The sequence below is a fragment of the Ascaphus truei genome, chromosome 17, assembly GCF_040206685.1.
Source record: "Ascaphus truei isolate aAscTru1 chromosome 17, aAscTru1.hap1, whole genome shotgun sequence".
NCBI classification, from domain to species: Eukaryota; Metazoa; Chordata; class Amphibia; order Anura; family Ascaphidae; genus Ascaphus; species Ascaphus truei.
In genome coordinates, this window is record NC_134499.1 from 39,532,599 (window position 1) to 39,553,897 (window position 21,299).

At 41.3% G+C, this 21,299-nt stretch overlaps 2 protein-coding genes across 3 annotated transcripts in view; one reads left to right on the top strand and one right to left on the bottom strand.

Annotated features, from left to right (window-relative positions):
• TKT (transketolase) overlaps positions 1-3,251 on the top strand; it is a 28,805-nt gene extending 25,554 nt beyond the window's left edge. The window contains exons 13-14 of the mRNA XM_075574898.1: positions 776-898; positions 2,936-3,251. Of these exons, the coding sequence (XP_075431013.1) occupies positions 776-898; positions 2,936-3,123 (311 nt within the window). The 3' untranslated portion in view covers positions 3,124-3,251. The remainder of the gene's footprint in view (positions 1-775; positions 899-2,935) is intronic.
• The window catches only part of TMEM40 (transmembrane protein 40), a 98,176-nt gene continuing 80,066 nt past the window's right edge, over positions 3,190-21,299 (bottom strand). For both annotated transcript variants that reach the window (XM_075574900.1, XM_075574899.1), the window contains exons 2-13: positions 18,182-18,238; positions 16,789-16,928; positions 13,743-13,893; positions 10,585-10,686; positions 9,641-9,733; positions 9,468-9,518; positions 8,707-8,757; positions 6,821-6,874; positions 5,744-5,815; positions 5,591-5,665; positions 4,939-5,001; positions 3,190-4,112 (exon numbers count right to left, since the gene is read on the bottom strand). In XM_075574900.1, the coding sequence (XP_075431015.1) occupies positions 4,093-4,112; positions 4,939-5,001; positions 5,591-5,665; positions 5,744-5,815; positions 6,821-6,874; positions 8,707-8,757; positions 9,468-9,518; positions 9,641-9,733; positions 10,585-10,686; positions 13,743-13,893; positions 16,789-16,928; positions 18,182-18,230 (921 nt within the window). In that variant the 5' untranslated portion in view covers positions 18,231-18,238 and the 3' untranslated portion in view covers positions 3,190-4,092. The remainder of the gene's footprint in view (positions 4,113-4,938; positions 5,002-5,590; positions 5,666-5,743; positions 5,816-6,820; positions 6,875-8,706; positions 8,758-9,467; positions 9,519-9,640; positions 9,734-10,584; positions 10,687-13,742; positions 13,894-16,788; positions 16,929-18,181; positions 18,239-21,299) is intronic.

A 21,299-nucleotide genomic window follows, 5' to 3' on the forward strand; every position in this document is an offset into this window, starting at 1 on the left:
ACGCAGTCTGCATTGTATGTAGCATGACCAGATGTGCTTCAGGTATACACGGTCTGCATTGTATGTAGCGTGACCAGATGTGCTCCAGGTATACAAGGTCTGCATTGTATGTAGTATGACCAGATGTGCTTCAGGTATACGCATTCTGCATTGTATGTAGCATGACCAGATGTGCTTCAGGTATACACGGTCTGCATTGTATGTAGCATGACCAGATGTGCTTCAGGTATACGCGGTGTGCATTGTATGTAGCATGATCAGATGTGCTTCAGGTATACACGGTCTGCATTGTATGTAGCGTGACCAGATGTGCTCCAGGTATACACGTCTGCATGTATGTAGCATGACCAGATGTTCTAAAGGTATACGCAGTCTGCATTGTATGTTGTTTATATTAATAAATCATCTATTTAGAGTGTACCAATATATTTAAAATGTTTGTTCATATCAGAGTAATCACACACAAACAGGGAAAAGCTAAACACCTGGGACGTGTGAATAATTTTGAGACGATTGTTGGGCTGTTTAATGAAAATGCAGGACTCGTGCTCACCCTAATTGTATGTTATCTGGCATGTACCATTTTGGGGTGAATAATATGTTTTTACATTTACTTAGCAGTGCTGAAATGACCTTGAAAGCATGAAAGTCGTTTCTAAGGCGAGCACTGTGTTAAAGCAGTTTTGCTTACAGCACAAAAATCTTATTAAGTGAAATTCCTTCCACCCCCAACAAGGCCAGTCTGACTCTCTATTTCTCCATGCAATTCCTGCAGATAAAATCTACATCCGAATCATTGATCTGTTCACCATCAAACCCCTGGACTGTAAAACCATTCTTGAAAATGCAAGAGCAACCAAAAGTCGGATCCTAACCGTGGAAGATCATTACCATGAAGGTAAGGCCCCCCTAACTAGAACAAGGAATAATAAATACCCCCTGTAAGCAGCAATCCTCCCCGATCGTCATTATTGTAACATTGCTCTTCCCAACACTGTGTTTATTTTTTACATCTGATTCTCTATTCAGGGGAAAGAAGAGTTTTAAATATGAAGTGCCTGGGAGGTTAACATAAAGCTGCCCCTCCCCCCCCCCCCCCGGAGCCCAGCGTAGTGACAGGTTATTATAGTAATCGCAGAGTTATTAGCATTTATTTGTAAAGCAGCCACATATTCCTCAGCGCAGTACAATGGAGGTACAGAAAATTAAACTCATATAGGATTATTGGCTGGTGTTCTGGCTGCTTCAAATACAAACATTTTATTAAAACAGTTTTTTTTTAAAATATATATATATATATAACGAGAAAAGTTTAGCAAACTCCAGAATCATTCAATAATGTAGAGCAGGGGTAGCCAACTCCAGTCCTCAAGTGCCACCAGCAGGTCTGGCTTTCAGGATATCTCTGCTTCAGCACAAGTGGCTCAGCTGATTGAGCCACCTGTGCTGCAGCAGGGATATCCTGAAAACCTGACCTGTTGGTGGCACTTGAGGCCTGGAGTTGGCCACTCCTGATGTAAAGTACTTTATGCTTTGGAAGCATTGCAGGAATGCCATGCCCGGGCATGATGAAATAAATATCACAATAATCATTCAATTACATCTGATACAGGCAGTAAATAGGAAAAAAGTGCAGGACGGGACTGGTTTTAGACCGCACCTCTGCCTTTGTATTCCAGATATAGTGGAAACCTTAAAATTACCCCAATTAATCCCTGAGCATTTTACTAAATATTTAACGCATATTGACTGATCTTTCCGCACGAAGCTCCGTCCTGCAGACGTCTCGCTGCTTGTGATATGGGCATAGTGCTTTTTATTTTAGGCTGGCAGGTATTTCCCTTTTCAGATCAATGTGTTGCCAGCTACGTAGTATTGTGCTGGTGTTTCCTGGAATAAAGATTAGGCGACAGGACTATATTCAATAACCACACAGGAACATAAGGAATTCTCAAAATGTGCAGCTTAATACAGTATATCATTTTTCCGCTTGTGTTTTGAGTAATAAATACTATGAAAGCCATTTTGCCGTTTGGAACGTTAAAAAGCAACATTACGTCATATTCATTTCTTCGAATGGTTATAAAGCAGGGAGCCCCCCTGCACACAGCTGAGGGCCCCCCCCCTGCACGCAGCTGACCCCCCCTGCACGCAGCTAAGTGCCCCCCCTGCATGCAGCTGAGGCCCCCCCTGCACGCAGCTGAGGCCTCCCCCCTGCACGCAGCTGAGCCCCCCCCTGCATGCAGCTGAGGCCCCCACACAACTGAGCACCCCACACCTTCACGCAACTGAGGACACCCCCCCCCTGCACACAGCTGAGTCGTGTTCATTTCAGCTGCATGGAATCCCTACTTCCCGAAATACTTGGATGCTGCCGGCACTTCCTGGTGCTGAAATATCCCACAGCACACAGACCAATAGGAAGCCGTGGCATCATGGTTTCCTATTGGCCCTCGTGCCACAGGATATCTAAAACTCCATTTTGTTCCCCCAGTGGAGGATGCTACTGGGGGCACCTTCAGTGGTATCTCAGCAGGGGGTCCCCCAAGCTGAAATTCATGTCACTCAGTTCCAGAGATCCCCGTGTGCGCGCGTACGCACATACACCTTTTAAGGCTTTGCGATTAACCCCTTCCTTTCCTTGATTATTGGAGATGCCTGTAACAGACATTAAATACAATATTTCCTGCAATGAAACCTCCAGCAATATATTACAGCCATTTACTAAAGCACGCCCTGACGCTTTGTACATACAGGGGCAGGCAGTTTAAAGCATTAGTTAAAAATAAAAAAGAGCAGTTATTCCCGTTCTTGGAAACTATTTTGTGTTCACATTGTAGCCAACGTGGAACAAGTCAAATGTTTACTTCTAGGGGCAAATATTTAAAATCAGAGTTACTTGGCGAGCAACACGTTTTGCCTGTGATTTCCGTAGGAGGAATTGGGGAGGCGGTGGCAGCCGCGGTTGTTGGAGAGCCTGGAATCACCCTGAAGTCCCTGGCGGTGTCTCACGTACCACGCAGCGGCACGCCGGCCCAACTGCTCAAGATGTTCGGCATCGATAAGGACAGCATTGTGGAGGCGGTGAAGGCCGCAGTGTCCCAAGCAACCAACGCCAAGTGAATCCTGACGGTTATTATCACTGTTTTTGTACACGCTGAGAGACCAATAAACCCTGTAACTTCCACGTAACTTCCACGTAACTGCACTTTTATTCAAATTAAAGCTTTGGGGAAAAACAAAAAATAAAACTTGTTTGTCGCTTGATCATTTAATTGTTCCTTTCTGCAGGTTGATAAAACGCCCGCGAGTCGAGCTACATTATTGCTAACAATCCAAGTCTACGTTCCTGAGATAATATGGTTTGAGTAATGAAAATGACATTAACCTTTAGAGTGCCACTGGACCTGACCCGACAGATCGGGTCATGTGATCACATGACTGACAGGCGCTCGGATTCCGGCCCCTTCACTTTCATTTCTATTAGTCTGGCTGCTCCATCTGGGGGGGGGGGGGGGGAGGGGGGAGGATGCAGCTGGATCACTGCTTAAGTACCTGGTAACATCACGAGGACTTCTGGTGTGCCAGAGCCGTACCAGGTGCACCATTGTGGCAGTGTAAAGGTTAATATCTGTATTTAGGAGCGGAATACGCTTTAAATCCATTTACTTTGCATAAGACAATGTGTACACCATCATTAAGCTCTGATAGTGCCGATCACGGCAATATTGTGAGAAAACAGTCTTCCAAGTCAACAGCAGTTTTGCTGAATCGGCAGTTTTGCTGAATCGGCAGTATCACTGCTTAATGAATTAGGCCCACAGATTACAGCAGAAAGAGTTCTCTCCCGCTCCTCATTCATTGACATATGGATGCCCATTGTAGGGACGTACTGTACATAGAGGTAACACGTTCTTCAAAGCCAAATGCATCTGCTTGCTAATTAAGGTCATTTGCTCCTGTAATTTCACATAGAAACATCTTGATTGTGCGCGGACCCACGCTTTGTGGTTTGCTTATTATGCGCAGTAACTTCTTGCCCATGTAGCACTTTGCCGCTGTGGAATACAGAACGCGGCGAGGTTGGCTTAGCTACTGTTGTTTCGGAAAACCTGTGGAAAACACACACAAAAATTTTAACTTTACAGCCAAAGTCAGACATTTTATTTATTAATACAACCATCCACAAAATCCTTTAATCAACTTGCGGTCAATATCATAATTCTGGTGTTTTAAACAGCATTCATTATTATAGGATAACCTTGACTTCTGTGGAAGGTTGTGGTACCATAATGGGATATGGGGATAACTATGAGCTACCCCCCAGTTGCCCCTTAGAGAAATCCATGGTGGAGAACTCTTGGTAATTAATGAGACTGGTACCGGACAATCAGCTGTGTAGACATGGCAAAGTTGAATGGACCGCAAGGTTTCTTACATCCCCGTAAGATTACTGCGGCTTAGCACTGCTTACTAAATATGGCCTTTAATATCCCAATAAAGCGCAGCGTGGGAGTAGGAAAGAATCTCCTCTCTGCAATGAATTGCTGCTTCCACATGTTCTAATGGCGATAAAAGCACCAGGGCAGATGATATAATATTCCTTTTACACGGTCTTATTGAAGCAGGTACTTTTTGCCATATTATCTAATAATTTACAATCAATTCATCAGAAGTTACAGGCTGTAGTGCTAAACCCCAGGTTGTATTTACTGTCTGCATGGTGGGTACCATTAATTACATTTTTTGGGATGTACCAGGAATCTCCTCCTCCCCCCTCCCCCCCCTCCCCCCCCAAATCAAATTACCATTGAGAGATTTTGCTATTGTGCAGTTGATCAATACCTGGGAATCAATATGTTCTGTTTATTGTTCCCTGTGGTGGGATATATTTACCCGTTATTATTTACGAGGAAGGGAAAGGTGCGAAATACTTACCAGTTAGGGGTGACTTCCGGAAGAGAGGGAGGAACGCTTCCACCACAGTGCGTATCCGATACACTACGAAGAGAAGAGTTACTTTACAAACACTCGACAGCTGATAGTATCCGAAATCTGACGTTCTAAGGGTCTCGGGCAAAAGCAGGAACCTGGAGCCGAGGAGCGCGTCAGCCAGACTTTCAGGGCGTCAGAGCAAGATGGCAGTGAGGAGGCAGCGATGGGTAAGAAGTGATGGATACTCCAGCATGGGAATATGTGGGGGGCACTGTGACTTAACGGGTAATTCTATAATGTCCAAAGCAGCCGTTTTCATTTGTAATTTAAGAGGTTAAGAGACGGAGTCCACATTGGGCGAGACGGACGCTCAAGCTGTTTTGGGAGGAAAATTCTCTTTGAAGTTAATACGGACATTAAGATAACCGTGCCTGTTGCCGGCAAAAAACTGCCTGGGCGTCCGTTTCAGCCAATATGTAATCCGTCTCTTAACCGTTAGGCCCGGACTCACTACCCTCTGTAAGGTCATTTCATGTAATGTTAGCTCGTGTTAAACGCCTAGCACTACATTAACCCTATGTTATATTTCACAGGCAACAGCGCGGATCCTATATGGCCTAATATTCAGTCATTTTTACTCAATCACATTCCTTACCTAAACCAAAGTATATTCCAATGGTTTCCAAGGAAGCAAACGAAATCAAACCGATGCCCGCAGACATTGTCCAATCTGAAAGAAAGATACATGTAGATTTAAATGTATTCACTGGTATTTCGTCTCAAACAATTGATAGAATTATCACCGTACCTGCGTAGTTGTAAGAAGACACGAGCGCAGCGCCAACCGCGAAGCAGATGATGACAAAATGAAAGAATTCATCTACAAAGAAATAACAGGATTAAGAATATTACTAAGCACACGCAGCTTGTGTGTACAGCTTAATAAAAACACAAGCATAGCCACAAAAGTCATGTTAACCCTCCACGGGAGCAGAACGCCAGCAGCGCCACGGCCTTGTGAGCTGCACAAATATTTATATTTGCAGTGCGTCTGGCGAAACCAATAATACAAACACTTAATTGGTTTAGATGTGAAGCATATACTGCAGGGGCGGCCAACTCCAGTCCTCAAGGGCCACCAACAGGTCAGGTTTTAAGGATATCCCTGCTTCAGCGCAAGTGGCTCAGTCAAAGACTGTGCTGAAGCAGGGATACAACAAGTAGAGGGGAGGGTTGAAAATACAACCTAAAGAACCTATGTGCACTCACTAATAACCAATTGAGGGCTGGAAGTATTGAATTGGTTATTAGTGAGTGCAGATAGGTTCTTTAGGTTGTATTTTCAACCCTTCCCTCTCCTTGTATCAATACTCCCATATGCACCCTATGTACCCTCCAATCGTTAGCATACATATAGGTGAGCGGTAGTATCTGTTTATATACTGAAGCAGGGATATCCTGAAAACCCGTGGCCCTTGAGGACAGGAGTTGGCCGTGCGTTGCTGTACAGCCTCCCACATTTCTAGGTGGTTATACTAGTAGAAGACTTTCCTTAGAACTAGTTATAAGCGAGCGATGCAGATTAACGAGAAGAACACATAAGCAATATATAAAAGTGTTGCTCGCAATGTAGGAACCATATTGGGCAAATTATTTAATTATAATACTGCTCGGATCTTGGTAGATTCAAATCCATGTAAATAAAACATTTTGCTCCAGTTATATGATCACGAGGAATAATGCCACGCGCAGATAAATACCCGCCACCAATCTGAGAGAAAAAACTGCAATCTTGGTTTGTAATTCCAGCCACACACTGGCAATATACCTCATGTAAGGGAGATACAGCGCAGTGAGCGATGCTTTGCAGGTTTGGGAATCTTACCATCCTTCCGGATTCCCCAACTTCTTCTGGAGCTTTTAGGACGAGGTCCATCAACTTCACACGACCGAAAGAGGAGAGCAGTACATTAGTGAATGGCCAGGGTGACCCCATGTTATTTAATATCTTCACCAACGCAGCACAAAGTGTAACAATCAATAACACTCTGGAGCTTGAAATTGTCCTCGAAGATTAAAATATATATTTTTTTAAAAGGCGAAGACCACAAGCAAACCCAGCAACAAACATAATTATCCCAGAAGGAGGAGATCGATCCCATGGTGCATCGCGGGCCCCTACAGCATATAATATCTGGTATCAGTTTGCTAGGAGTCATTCAGTCAAAAGCCCATACACAGCGTACACACCCAGAAAAAGGAAGCTGTGCGTGCAGCTCACTAACAGCAGAGAGTTACAGTAATCTCCTTTATCGGGTGTCAGCCAGAGATACTCATATAGGCTGCAGCCCCAGTCCTCCCTGCTGCAGGCGCGCATGGCGGCGCGTGCAGAGACTACAGCCGCGTTCGGCGGTCTGTAGCGGAGATCTAGGGAGAGCACGGGGGGCGGGGCCATGATGGGGCACGGTTGTGACGCGGCATATCTGTCCTGCCATTGGCTGCGCACGGCCAAGTGACTGCGCACGGCACAGGAAGACAAAACGCTTGTTTTCCCTGCCAGCGTACGCGTCACAGCGTGTTGCGTGCCCCCACACACACACAGAAGGTTGCGCTGTCCAGCATTATTACTTTATCCGCAGTGTTTCTATGTTATCTTGTTACAAGAATACAGAACATTTCAGCAATGTGTAAACAAGGTGGGATAACGTCTCTTGCTCGCGCATGTTTAAACCAATAAAACTGCACGGTATAGTAAGTACAATAACAGTATAATATACAGTATAATAATTCCATTTCTACACATTCTCTCCCTTTAATTACACACACAAAGTATTGGCAATATATCCTCAAAAGTTCCATCAACATAAGTAAGACTACAATAAATACAAATACCACTAGTGAGCACATTTACATGTCCCAGACAGCTTTCAACCCTGCCTTTCCCCATTATCTCTTAGGAAACAGTGCTTCCACTGCAGACAGGGATTCTGGGTAATGACAAGCAAATGAGCCATGGACCCCTATCAGCTTACTGTACGCCTTCCGTATTACACAGCGTTTCAGCACAGCCTGGGTTAAAGATTTGCAGAGCCAGTAACCCTACCCACAGACAGCTGTTTTGACCTTGTGGGTCTCATCACTGCGAGGTTTGTTGTGGACTCCAGTATGAAATACAGTATAAATAATAATCCCCTGTGCGGGGCATTGGCGTGTCTCAGACAGGTCTGCAAACCTGTCCTTCCTCATCATCACTTAGTAAGACTAGAAATGTGAAGGAGGCATAAGGGTTAATTCATACACTGGAAAATACAGCAGATGAGACAATGTATTTCTTGGGTTTAATACCATCTTATACTTCCGTTATCAATTTCTTAAGCCTTATTTTTTTTTCCGACTTCATATTTCCAATACACCCGCCGATGGTTTTATAATCTTTAAAAGCCAACATCCTTTACGTCCAGTTGCTTATGAGCGCGTCCTTTCTACAGTTGTGATTTGCTGTCGTGGGACTGGAATATGACAGATGAAACCCAATCACCACTAATCCAGCGTCCTTGACTGAAGCTGCCTTGGCAGGCAGCTGGTATTAAAGGGCTGCAGGTAACACTGTACTATCCACCTGGGAACAAGATGAGCTGGCAGTTTGGCCGGCACAGGCACAGTGATTGGATGCCTCAGTGCATCCGGCTTCCTCTGTCGCTGCAAACACATATTTAGGAGTGAATATTAGGCGAGGACCTGCACTGCTAAAGAAGAGTTTGGAGGCGTTACCTTGATCGCCAGCGGGTTTCTTATCCTCTTCCTTTTTTCCTCGATGCCTTTCTGTTAAAATGTAAAAAAAAAAAACACATCGCGTTTACGTCGCATGTAAAACGCACAACACGGCTGTCGTCATTTACTATTTTTGTTTGTAAAATAAAACTTTGTTGGTTACCTGTAATAGATAAGTATTTAAACACATTGGGGCATATTCTCTAAGCGCAGATCAGCGCGCTCTGCACACGAAGCCCCATTAACTGCAATGGTGCAGACCGCACCAATCAGCGCTTTCTGAGCGTACAGAATGAGCCCTATAGTGGGGCGTATCCGCTGATCCGGGGAGCACAGCATCCCGTTTCATTCAATAATTACAAAACGTCAAAAACCACAAATTCGGGTTTTTCTGATCGTCCCCAAATTTGTTGTAAGAACCTGACACATCTGTAAAAACGCAGTAATCTCTTATTAGAATAACTGGAAGTACTACAATATCTATGGCAACCATACGTCCCGATTCTCCCGGGCATGTACGAGATTTGTGATATAAAGTCGCCGTCTGGGAGGAATTTAAATGTCCGGGTTTCGGCGCTCATCGCTCACCAATGTGCGAGTATGGCTCTCATCACTCGCACATACGTGGTCAGCTTCCGTTCGCGCAAGCGCAGTCAGCCTGCGCGATGAGCGTCGTGCTCGCGCATGCGCGATGGGTGTTCCGGCTTGGTGTTTTTATGAGTGCTATAATTAAATACACATTACATATTTATTTCAATCACCTGCGATTCTATGGGACTCCTTTTCTTTCTTTACAACTTCTTTATTGGAGTCTGCAATGAATATATACAATTGGTATGCCATCAGAAAATCACGATAGAGAGATGATAGAGGAGATGGAGATAGATATATAAACACACACACACACACAATTTAATGTCATGTTAAGACATACCGGTTTCATCCTTGGCTTTTTCCTCTGTTTCATCTCCTTTATTAGGTAGAAATGGTTTTACAGTTGCTACTGAGGCAGTAGGTTTAGCGATACCTAATATGCAGATAAACAGAGTTTGAGACATGCTGCACTTTATCAGGATTGGTTTCCCCCCCCCCCCCACCCCCTGTTCTTTCAGTCAGTATAAAATGCAGAATGCAATGGGCCATGCATCTGCAGCGAAACGTCACGTCATGAAGTTGTAATAGTATAAAGTATGCACTAGGTGGCACCACAGGCAAGCAATAACCAAAATGCACATGGAAACCGAACGGCCCATATTGATTAAGTAGTGCTAGCCATACGTCACCATCCATGGCTGGAACCACATACTCAATATGGCCCAATGTGCTCCAGGTGTTTTCAGTGTTGGACGGGTTTATATAAGTTCTTCTAACAGAAGCCCGAAAGGAGCAATGAGGTAGGATGTTAGCACGGGTTTACTACAACACGTCAGTTCTTATATACAGGGAGCCTGCTCTTTTTCTTATTCACAGCAGCCAAATCTTCTCTCTCCGGTCTCATTACTCTCTGTAATACAGTGGTGTATTTCTCTCTTTTGAAGCCAGTCTCCAATGATATAAAATAATATGACACTGACGCGTTATCAGCCATATTACTGAACTGATCGGGCTCTGCTGCTTCATACACTAGGTTACCCGATACTGATAATAACATGCTTACAGTAAGGTTTGGTCTAGCTTCTCGCCTGTAGGAAATCATAACTGAGGGGGAAGAGGAGGATAATCCTTTGTAACATCAGAATTACATTGTAAAAATGCATTAAAAAATGTAAAGTGGGAGCGGGAGAGCGAGAGAGCGAGAGAGCGGGAGAGCGGGAGAGCGGGAGAGCGGGAGAGCGAGAGAGCAGGAGAGCGGGAGAGCGAGAGCGAGATTCATCATACCTTGAGATGCTGAAAACTTGGCTGCTTGGGTTTGGGTCACATGCTTACTTATCAAAGAGATGAAACTGTCTTCTAAATTTGATAGTAGTTCCAGTTTCTCATCTGCATTAAAACAAGATAACAGTTATCAGATATCAGAGCAGCAATTTGTATTTAGGAACACACCATTAAAATTACAATGCTGTACTTTGGAAAAAACTGAAATGGGAATATGTTCAATTTTCTATTTAGACAATGAAGAACCAAAAGTATTAATGGTACCTGCTACTTGCAGCGCGGACAACCGTTGTTCATTTGTATTAAATGTTCTGTACTATGTATGTAAATCTTAATGTACATAGTGCGTCAAAGCAGTAATACACGCGACAATCATATAAATAACAAATAACACATAATTGGAAGAAGCGTCTCAGAGATAAAAGTAACAATTGGAACATGAGCCCCTGCCCCAAAGAGCTTACAATCTAATTGGTAAGAAGGGAGAACTTACAGAGACCGTAGGAGAGTGTTATGGTAAGGGCGTCTGCAAAGGGCTAAGGTCAGTCCATATGAGCTATATGGTATCAGCCGGCAGAGCTACCCATATGCTTCGTCACTAAGAGAGATGCTACTGTGATATAAACCAGGTTCACTCCCGTCAAAGGGCGTGACCTTGCAACAGAGCTTCTCCGTTATCCTACTTTATACATAAAGTAGGAAATGTGTAATACCAGGCATCTACAAATAACACGGACACTATTGTACATTAAGATTTCATTGGCTGTATGGAGAAAACAAAAGATTTAGCTTCAGAAAATTCTGCTGCTTTTTTCCTTAATTTCTACGGGATTTCCCCATTAAGTTTCAGCACCCGCCAGTATCACTAATCTTTGGGTGCCCATATACCTTTATATACTGTACTTTGTAAAACTAAAGACTGACAGATAACATAACACTTTTGGTTGGAATTGTCCAATGATCTATATTTAAACTGCATAGAATAAATGTCATCTACATCAGACACAACATGATTATAGTGGATACAAAATGAAAAAAAAAAAAAGGGGAGGGACACACATATTTTAGAAGCCCTAATACAGAATAATAAAGGATGCCAAACACACAATGCAAGCTCAAAACCCACCACCACCAAATATATATATACCGGTAGATATTATGTGTTAGTGGCAAAAGGAGTGCTACTGAGCATGGTCAAATGTATAAAACTAAGGACAGAAATGACCAATGCTACATCCAATGTGACAAAATATATAGTAAAATACTTCAATATTCTCGTGAGTACGGGCTATTTAGTTAAACTCTTTGCCAAACCGTTATAAGCCTGCAGCCACGTCACGGCATGACCAGTGTGCAGCCACGTCACGGCATGACCAGTGTGCAGCCACGTCACGGCATGACCAGTGTGCAGGTCCTAACACTACCTGTGAAAAATTCTCATTTACCTCTGCTGGAGGAACAATGACCACAGTGGGTCTGTCCTGCACAGGAACATGAAAAAACCCGCTACTTAAAAAATGAGGTGGGGACGAGCTTAAACCCTGGGAGGAGGGGCCAATAACCTACAAACAACTGATACAAGCTGAAAATTAAAATGAATAAACACAATCCCAGCAAGTTCCACCACATTTTATTTTGTATTATGTATATGTGTATGTATATGTATATGTATACATTATGTATTTTGTATTATGTATATGTATACATTGTGTATTTTGTATTATGTATATGTGTAATGTATATGTATACATTATGTATTTTGTATATGTGTAATGTATATGTATACATTATGTATTTTGTATATGTGTAATGTATATGTATACATTATGTATTATGTATGTGTAATGTATATGTATACATTATGTATTATGTATATGTGTAATGTATATGTATACATTATGTATTTTGTCACATTGGATGTAGCATTGGGCATTTCTGTCTTTTGTAATAAAGCATGCCAACTGAAACGTTAACAGCGGGATGTTCTGTCTCCGCGCTTTGTACCCCTGATAAAGCTTTCTATTCCTATAGCTGTTTAGCACGGGGAGGAGTTTCATCCTTTGCGTTTATGTAACAAAACAATGGAAAATGAAAACAAACCCTCAATTCACAACATGTGCAAGGATAGAGGAATGTGTGTTCTTTCCCTTTATATCACTGAAAGAATGTATAATATTAAAGGATTGACACATTGTCCCCTTTATACTGTACAATATATTACAATTTTTACACTAAGAGTTGTGCATACTTTATGTTCTCAAGTTCTCATAATGCTAAGAAGTCAATGGGCCGTTTGTGTCATTCCCATTACTTTCGCTTTCACAATTCAATTCAACTTGTAAAGAGAAATAAAATTGCGGCTGCTATTTTACCGGCTTAAAAAGCGGTTTTTCAAGCGTTTGGGCCGTTTCGCAGAAACATTTGGCACTAGGATATCACAATTTTCTTGGGTTTTCAAAGCATTGGAAAGTTTGACCGAAACTTCGGCAAAGCGAATCTCTGCAGGGTCGCACATCTATTCACATGTAATGAAGGGGTTAATTAACACGTTCAATGCAGGGGTAAATTGTACGTGTGCCGGGGTTTTTAATCTCTCTTTTTTTGGGTGCTCTTGGTGAGAGCAAGTTCATTTATTTGTAAGAAACTACAATATTGAATTGTATTATTAATAATAATAATAATAAATAATAATAATAAATAATAAATAAAGCCCTTGGCTTATGGAGAGGTAGAAAGAGCCATATTAACTAAGCAGTGCTATTGCACAGGTCACTTTCCGGTGCTGAAAGAATCTATGGCCCTTATTCTATAAAAGGGCAATAGTGCCGATCGGGTGCGGTCACACAGCAAGCACCAGTAACGTCATTGGGGCTTTATGTGGGATATAGCCCGATGGGCCAAAGGCACATTTAATTCAGTGGTCTGCAAGGTGTCTTCTGGTGCGGGAAGGTACCATATGGAATTGCACCATATAGATGTATATTTTTATTTAGATAGCTCCACCAATGTACGCAGCGCTTTACAAGAGACCATACAGGGACTTCGAATACAATAGGAAAGAAATGGCCTGCCCCGGAGAGCTTACACTCTAGTGCCCGGTACAGTATGATTGTTTCCAGTGCATTACACACACACTATAACTGTATACATTACATATGTACCCTTTTCCTTGGAGCTGGGAAGCTCTCCATATGTGGCCTCATTGTGCATCTTTAAGAGCAGGTAAAATGTAAGTATCGCCCGGGGCCCTTTATCGCCGACGGAGTTTAGGGTTGCCGTCCGTTTTTCTGATGGATCGGAGAGCTGAAGAAGCTGAAACACAAAATCAATTTAGTACGATGGTGTTGCCTACAGAACTGCAGTATTAAAGTGGAAACACACCCAGTATTGCCCGTTATTTGGATTAAAACAAACTTGGAGTTTGATCATAATAAATATTGTCCTCTTTTTTTGGCTGCGTTTGTGCCAGTGTGATCTGTTACACTGAATAAATAATATATGAAATGTTTACGTATTGTAACATTAGTTACACACTAACATTACCAATACATAAGTTTGTGTTTGCAGTTAATCATATTAAATTTAACTTCACAAATAAATGTCACGTGATGTCCCATTGTCATGACATGGAGATCGCGAAGGAGACGGTAAGACGCCCTACACCGAACCCCACCATTTTCGTAGCCGGCCCCGATATGTGCACAGGCACAAGAGCCATTGCAGCTGTGGGAACGATCTTCTCTCCGCCACCACCAGTAAACTGCAGAATTCTAGTTCTAACCCAGGTCCTCCTCTTACACTGGTAACTAGTGATTAGCACAGGAGAGCACTGGGACAATACAGGATTTATCAGAGCACTGTCATTAAGCAGCCGAGGGAGTGAGGAGAAGCTGCGGTCCCCAGCAAGATCTCTGCTCCCTCCGAGCAGGGGGGAGAGGCCCCAGTCCCCTTTTGTGCATTAATGATACAATCAGGTGTTTCCTCTCACAAATTCACAGAACGACGTTAAGAATTCCTAACACAGACATTTACATCAGGGCTTGAGTCTCCCCATCCCATGCTCTGTGTACCAATCCAGTGCTTGGGTTTTCCCCACTTTCCTTTAAATATACAATGATGTTGTTTTTTGAGATATAGCATTAGAATGTTCAAACACACACAGTCTCTGCAAGCTCCAACCCCAACACCCACCATATATATTTGTGTTAAAAGGAGTGCTACTGGGTGTGACCAAATGTATACAACAAAAGACAAAAAATCACAATGCTACATCCAATATGACAAAAAATATATAGTTAAATACTTAACTGTTAAGCTTCTCATAAGTAAGGGTCATTTAGTTAAACTCTTTGGCCAAAGCGTTATAACCCTGCAGCCACGTCACGGCGTGACCAGTATATACAGGTCCTAACTCTACCTGTGAGTATTCACATTAACCTCTGCTGGAGGGAGAAAGGTCTCAATAGACCTGTCCTGCACAGGTACATGGAAAAACCGGCTACTTAAAAAGTGGGGAGGGGTGCGCTTAAACCCAGGGAGGAGGGCACTTAAACTCAGGGAGGAGGGGACTTAAACTCAGGGAGGAGGGGCCTCCAACCAACTGTTACCAGGTGACAATTAGCAAACACACATAATCCCTGCAAGTTCTAACCCCAGCACCCACCACATCATATAAACCAGGCGTAAAACCCCAGCACCCACCAGATAGGATAGATAGATAGGATAGATAGATAGGATAGATAGATAGGATAGATAGATAGGATAGATAGATAGGATAGATAGATAGGATAGATAGATAGGATAGATAGATAGGATAGATAGATAGGATAGATAGATAGGATAGATAGATAGGATAGATAGATAGGATAGATAGATAGGATAGATAGATAGGATAGATAGATAGGATAGATAGATAGGATAGATAGATAGGATAGATAGATAGGATAGATAGATAGGATAGATAGATAGGATAGATAGATAGGATAGATAGATAGGATAGATAGATAGGATAGATAGATAGGATAGATAGATAGGATAGATAGATAGGATAGATAGATAGGATAGATAGATAGGATAGATAGATAGGATAGATAGATAGGATAGATAGATAGGATAGATAGATAGGATAGATAGATAGGATAGATAGATAGGATAGATAGATAGGATAGATAGATAGGATAGATAGATAGGATAGATAGATAGGATAGATAGATAGATAGATAGGATAGATAGATAGATAGGATAGATAGATAGATAGGATAGATAGATAGGATAGATAGATAGGATAGATAGATAGGATAGATAGATAGGATAGATAGATAGGATAGATAGATAGGATAGATAGATAGGATAGATAGATAGGATAGATAGATAGGATAGATAGATAGGATAGATAGATAGGATAGATAGATAGGATAGATAGATAGGATAGATAGATAGGATAGATAGATAGGATAGATAGATAGGATAGATAGATAGGATAGATAGATAGGATAGATAGATAGGATAGATAGATAGATAGATAGGATAGATAGATAGATAGATAGATAGATAGATAGGATGGATAGATAGATAGGATGGATAGATAGATAGGATGGATAGATAGATAGGATGGATAGATAGATAGGATGGATAGATAGATAGGATGGATAGATAGATAGGATAGATAGGATAGGATAGATAGGATAGGATAGATAGGATAGGATAGATAGGATAGGATAGATAGGATAGGATAGATAGGATAGGATAGATAGGATAGGATAGATAGGATAGGATAGATAGGATAGGATAGATAGGATAGATAGGATAGATAGGATAGATAGGATAGATAGGATAGATAGGATAGATAGGATAGATAGGATAGATAGGATAGATAGGATAGATAGATAGGATAGATAGGATAGATAGGATAGATAGATGGGATAGATAGATGGGGTAGATAGATGGGATAGATAGATAGGATAGATAGGATAGATATATATATTCATTGGACCTGCAGCCGTGGGCACGACCACTATGCAGGCTTATAACACTTTGGCCAAAGAGTTTAACGAAATGACCCTTACTTATGAAAAGACCATCAGTTCAGTATTTAACTGCGTTTTGTGTCATATTGGATGTAGCACTGGGAATTTTTGTCTTTAGTTGTAAACATTAGAATATTCCCAGCTACATTATCAGAAGTGTATTTATTATAAGAGCACTCACAGCCTGGGCCTCCTCGTCACTTAGTAAGGATACTCTAGAAGTTTGACATAGTCCAAGGAATGTATCCAAGAAGGGCTGTCTGATTTTCTCACTTGACTTTAAATGGTCTAAATCTTTGGTGAAAGCTTGCTGAAAAACATCTAAAAAGAAAAAACAAATGAAACGTGTAATTTATAATGACATGTATTGATAAATAATCAAGCCAGCAACTTATTGCACAGAAAAGTATCTAGTGAGCACAGGACTTGGGTCTGTTCCGGCCGCGGTGGTTAATATCATGTCCATAAAGCATGGATTGGTGATAGATTTATTAACAGCAAACACACATAGTTAAAACCACAGATAGAATAGGTACAGAAACATAGGACAGCCTTTAATTGAAAGCAGAAGTCTGTGGCCTATTAAGAATTAGCGTCACTCCTGTCCAATCACATCTGCACAATGCGGGTTCCTTTCCATTATTGTTAATCTCATTTCTTCTGAACTTCTCTCATATCAAACACATTAGAAACACTGGTCCAGCCTGAAAAACATCAGTCACTATTTGCCTTTCACCCGATAGATATTATAGATCTTTAGATATATATTTTATTATGCTACGCAGACACATACAGTGACACACACACCAGTTAGCAAACATTTCAGATTGGCCTTTTTTAGTGCAGTTTTTATACGAACACTTGTTCACAGAGCACTGTTTTTGTCATAGTTGGTATTACCAAGTTCGGATATAATCAAATACAAGTTATATAAAATCAAGAGACTTCTTGGGCGCTCTCTCTCATGCATGTAGCTGTACAGTAAGTGAGATCAGTATGATTGAAAGCCTTATGGATATTTTCACTATGTGATGCCTTCTCTGTGTGATGAAGATATTAAGAGGTTGTGAAGAATTTTCAAATTATTTTAGAAACATTCAGGGGGAAAAAAATAATCTGCAAACAGACTTTCAAACTTCTCAACCACGAGTAACCAAGACAAACAGTGACAGGGTTAAAAGCAGAACTGTGATCAGTGCCAAAAATGGACCCAAGAAACGGATTTGGAAACGGACATAAAATGTGTTAAAATGTGATAAATCAACATCTGACAAATGCCCTCAGTTGTTAAAACAATGATGACATCTTGGTCATTATAATTCTGAATCCATTGGCATTAGAAATGCCAACACTTTACATCCTATAATACACCAGATCAATAAATTAAACCACATCACATTGAGAAAGATATCAGATAATCTTAACATTCTGATTCCATAAACCTCCTTAAAATACTACTGAAACTCATAGAAAAATAGCACTTTAACGTTAAGATTAGTAATATTTTTCTGGCACAGCAAAATCTGTAATGATATTACACATAATGAATATATAATAAAATATCTACACTTTACCTTGCTGATCCTGTGAAAGATCAGGAATGGAAAATCCGTCTGTGGCCATCCTGGTTTCTGTAAAATATTCAGAATTTCACAATCACATTACACAGCGACGGAGAGAACGATCGTTCACATCTCCAGTATTCCATGCATGCGGCCCGACCCGTCTGTCATCATTTGATCATATCCTCCAAACAAATATCTTGTGATGTATCACCCACATAATTACATGACATAGCCCAGCAGTGCAACTAGAAGCTGTTTGGTTGGTTCAAAAAGGTCATCAATAGCCTGAAATGCACCAAGTTCTGTACAGGCATCGTAATTAGGCTGCGCTCAGACAGGCTGCTATGCTACCGCGCGTCCGCGCCTCTCTGCTGGGCGCTGTGTGGTCATCCCCAGCAGACAGAATGACGCGATTGGAGGCGGGACTTTAAAAAAAAACAAAAAAAAAACGTGTGATTGTGATTGGCTGACGAAGTACATGTGACGCGGCTGCCGCTTGAAATCACGACTTCAGTTGTCTCCTTCAAGTGGCGCGGCGTCAGCGCTTTCTGAATATTAATTCAGTGTGATTGTTAAGCAACCAGTTTTATAGAAACTACTGAAATTAACCTCTGATAATGGTGGGATGCCTCTGCAACACAAACATACAAACTACATAAATAATAGAGCGAAAACACGGCTTCGAAACCACAGGGCTGACTTATCCCCTGATCCCGCAAGGACTCTGCTACCGTAACAAACTGGAACAACCGGGAAATGAAAGCAACAACCAATTACATGTTTTAATATTTGTATGCTCGATAGCGTTCAAGTTTCAGCCTCACAAGCGCGCAGTAATGATCACAATGCTAAATACCAGCGAGTATGTCATCAATAATGCTTGTGCTGAACTCATTGAGGAAAGAATGCTATGGGGACACTTCGGATGCAGAAATGCGTTTGGAATGAGGTCATAATATGAGGCTTTTATGTTGCTACAAATGAAAGTATTTAAAGACACACGCTATGGGAAATGAACAGTTGCCAGTTACATTATTGATTGGTGCTCGTGCTTAATTTCTTTCCCGGTATGCACAAAAACAGATGGTGTGTACAATTATTGAGAAACTGCATTAATAAGTTGTCCATCACCTAAGTCAGGGGTGGCCAAGTCCTCAAGGGCCACCAACAGGTTAGGTTTCCAGGATATCCCTGCTTCAGCTCAGGTGACCTGGGCTGAAGCAGGGATATGCTGGAAACCTAACCTCTTGGTGGTCCTTGAAGACTGGAGTTGGTCACCCCTGATCCAAGTAAATAACCCTACTGTGTGCGTAAGTGAAGACTAGTAGTTAAGTAATAAATAAATAATGTTCAGAAGTCAGGGAGCGCAGACACCAGGATGAACATATGAGGAGAAAAAACAATAACACAAATGATAGTGCAATCCTGTAGGGTAAAGAAATATTCCAACTGGGAATGGGGACATGCACAGTGGATAGAAACAAAATATAGACAGATAGTCACTGTCCTCATTTTAAACACACTTCTCTAAAGAGGAAATCAACATTTTACCCCAGTTTTAGTAAAGGCCCTTATTTAGACACATTCTACCATTTAGTTTTAAAAAGTTTTGGTAAATTGAAAGATGATAAGCCTTTTCGGAACAATTTAAGCCCTGCAGAACGTACAGCGTTCAAACAACTAATGGAAGATGATAGGATCATCATAAAGCATGCCGACAAGGGGGGGAGGTGTGGTCATAATGGACAAAAGTTATCACATTAAAGAGGCCACAAGGATTTTAAGTGATACAACAACCTATGAGCAACTCACAAGAGACCCTACAAAAAAGTTTCTAGAAGCCCTAGCAGCACATCTATTAAAGGGGAAACAAAAAGAAATTTTGAATGAAAAGGAATTTTTATATCTGAGTGTTACAAAACCAATAATACCGGTGTTTTATTTTCTCCCGAAGATTCATAAAAATTTACAGGAACCACCCGGGAGACCTATAATTTCCGGGATTGGGTCTATAACAGAGAACCTGTCAGAATATATTGATGTCTTTTTAATAAAATACGTCACGAAGATCCGATCTTATTTAAGAGACACCATGCAGGTCTTAGAAATCCTTAATAAAACAAAATGGGAAAAAGGTTGTTTTTTAGTGACTACAGATGTCACATCACTATATACATCAATAAATCATAATCAAGGTGTAGGTGCCATACGGAGAACCCTAATGGGGGACCAAGAACTATTGCCAGACCAAGTTGATTTTATAGTGGACAGTATAATTTTTATTCTAGAACACAACTATTTTGCTTTTAAAGATGAGTTCTATGTTCAAAAATGTGGGGCTGCCATGGGGACCAGGTTCGCCCCAAGCTACGCAAACTTGTTTATGGGTGTCTGGGAACTAGATTACATCTGGTCCCAGAACCCATTTGGCGCGAACCTGGTCCTCTGGCAAAGATATATCGATGACATTTTTTTCATTTGGCGAGGGGATGAGACATCCTTGAATTGCTTTTTAAAATACTTAGATGTAAACCCCTTTAATCTTCGCTTTACTATCAAGTACAGCCCAGTCCAAGTCGAGTTCTTAGATCTATTGATTTTTATTGAGAATGACCAGCTGAATACCAAAACTTTTTTTAAACCAGTTGATTCCAACAATTATGTCCTACAATCCAGGCTGGTTACGAAATATACCCTTTGGACAGTTGAAACGCATTAAGCGTAACTGCAGCAAGGATGCAGATTTTCAGAGTCAATCGAGTATCATACAAAAAAGGTTTTTAGATAGAAAGTACAATACATCAACTGTAAAGGAAGCAATGCGAAAAACCAATGAAATTGAACGTGCCTCTCTTCTGCAACCAAAATTAAGACAACAGAATGAGACAAGTTTCCAAACAGCTTTTATTACACCTTATAAATAGGAAGGCTGCAGAAATTAAAGGAATCATCAACAAATATTGGCATATTCTAAAAGATGACCCAGTGATAGGCAGTACATTAGAAGAGAGACCTAGGATAATTTTCAAAACAGCTCCCAATTTAAAAAAAACAACTAGCACAAGCGCTTTTAAAACAGAAAAACAAGAGGGGTGGTTAACAAAACCAAAAGGATTTTTTAAATGTA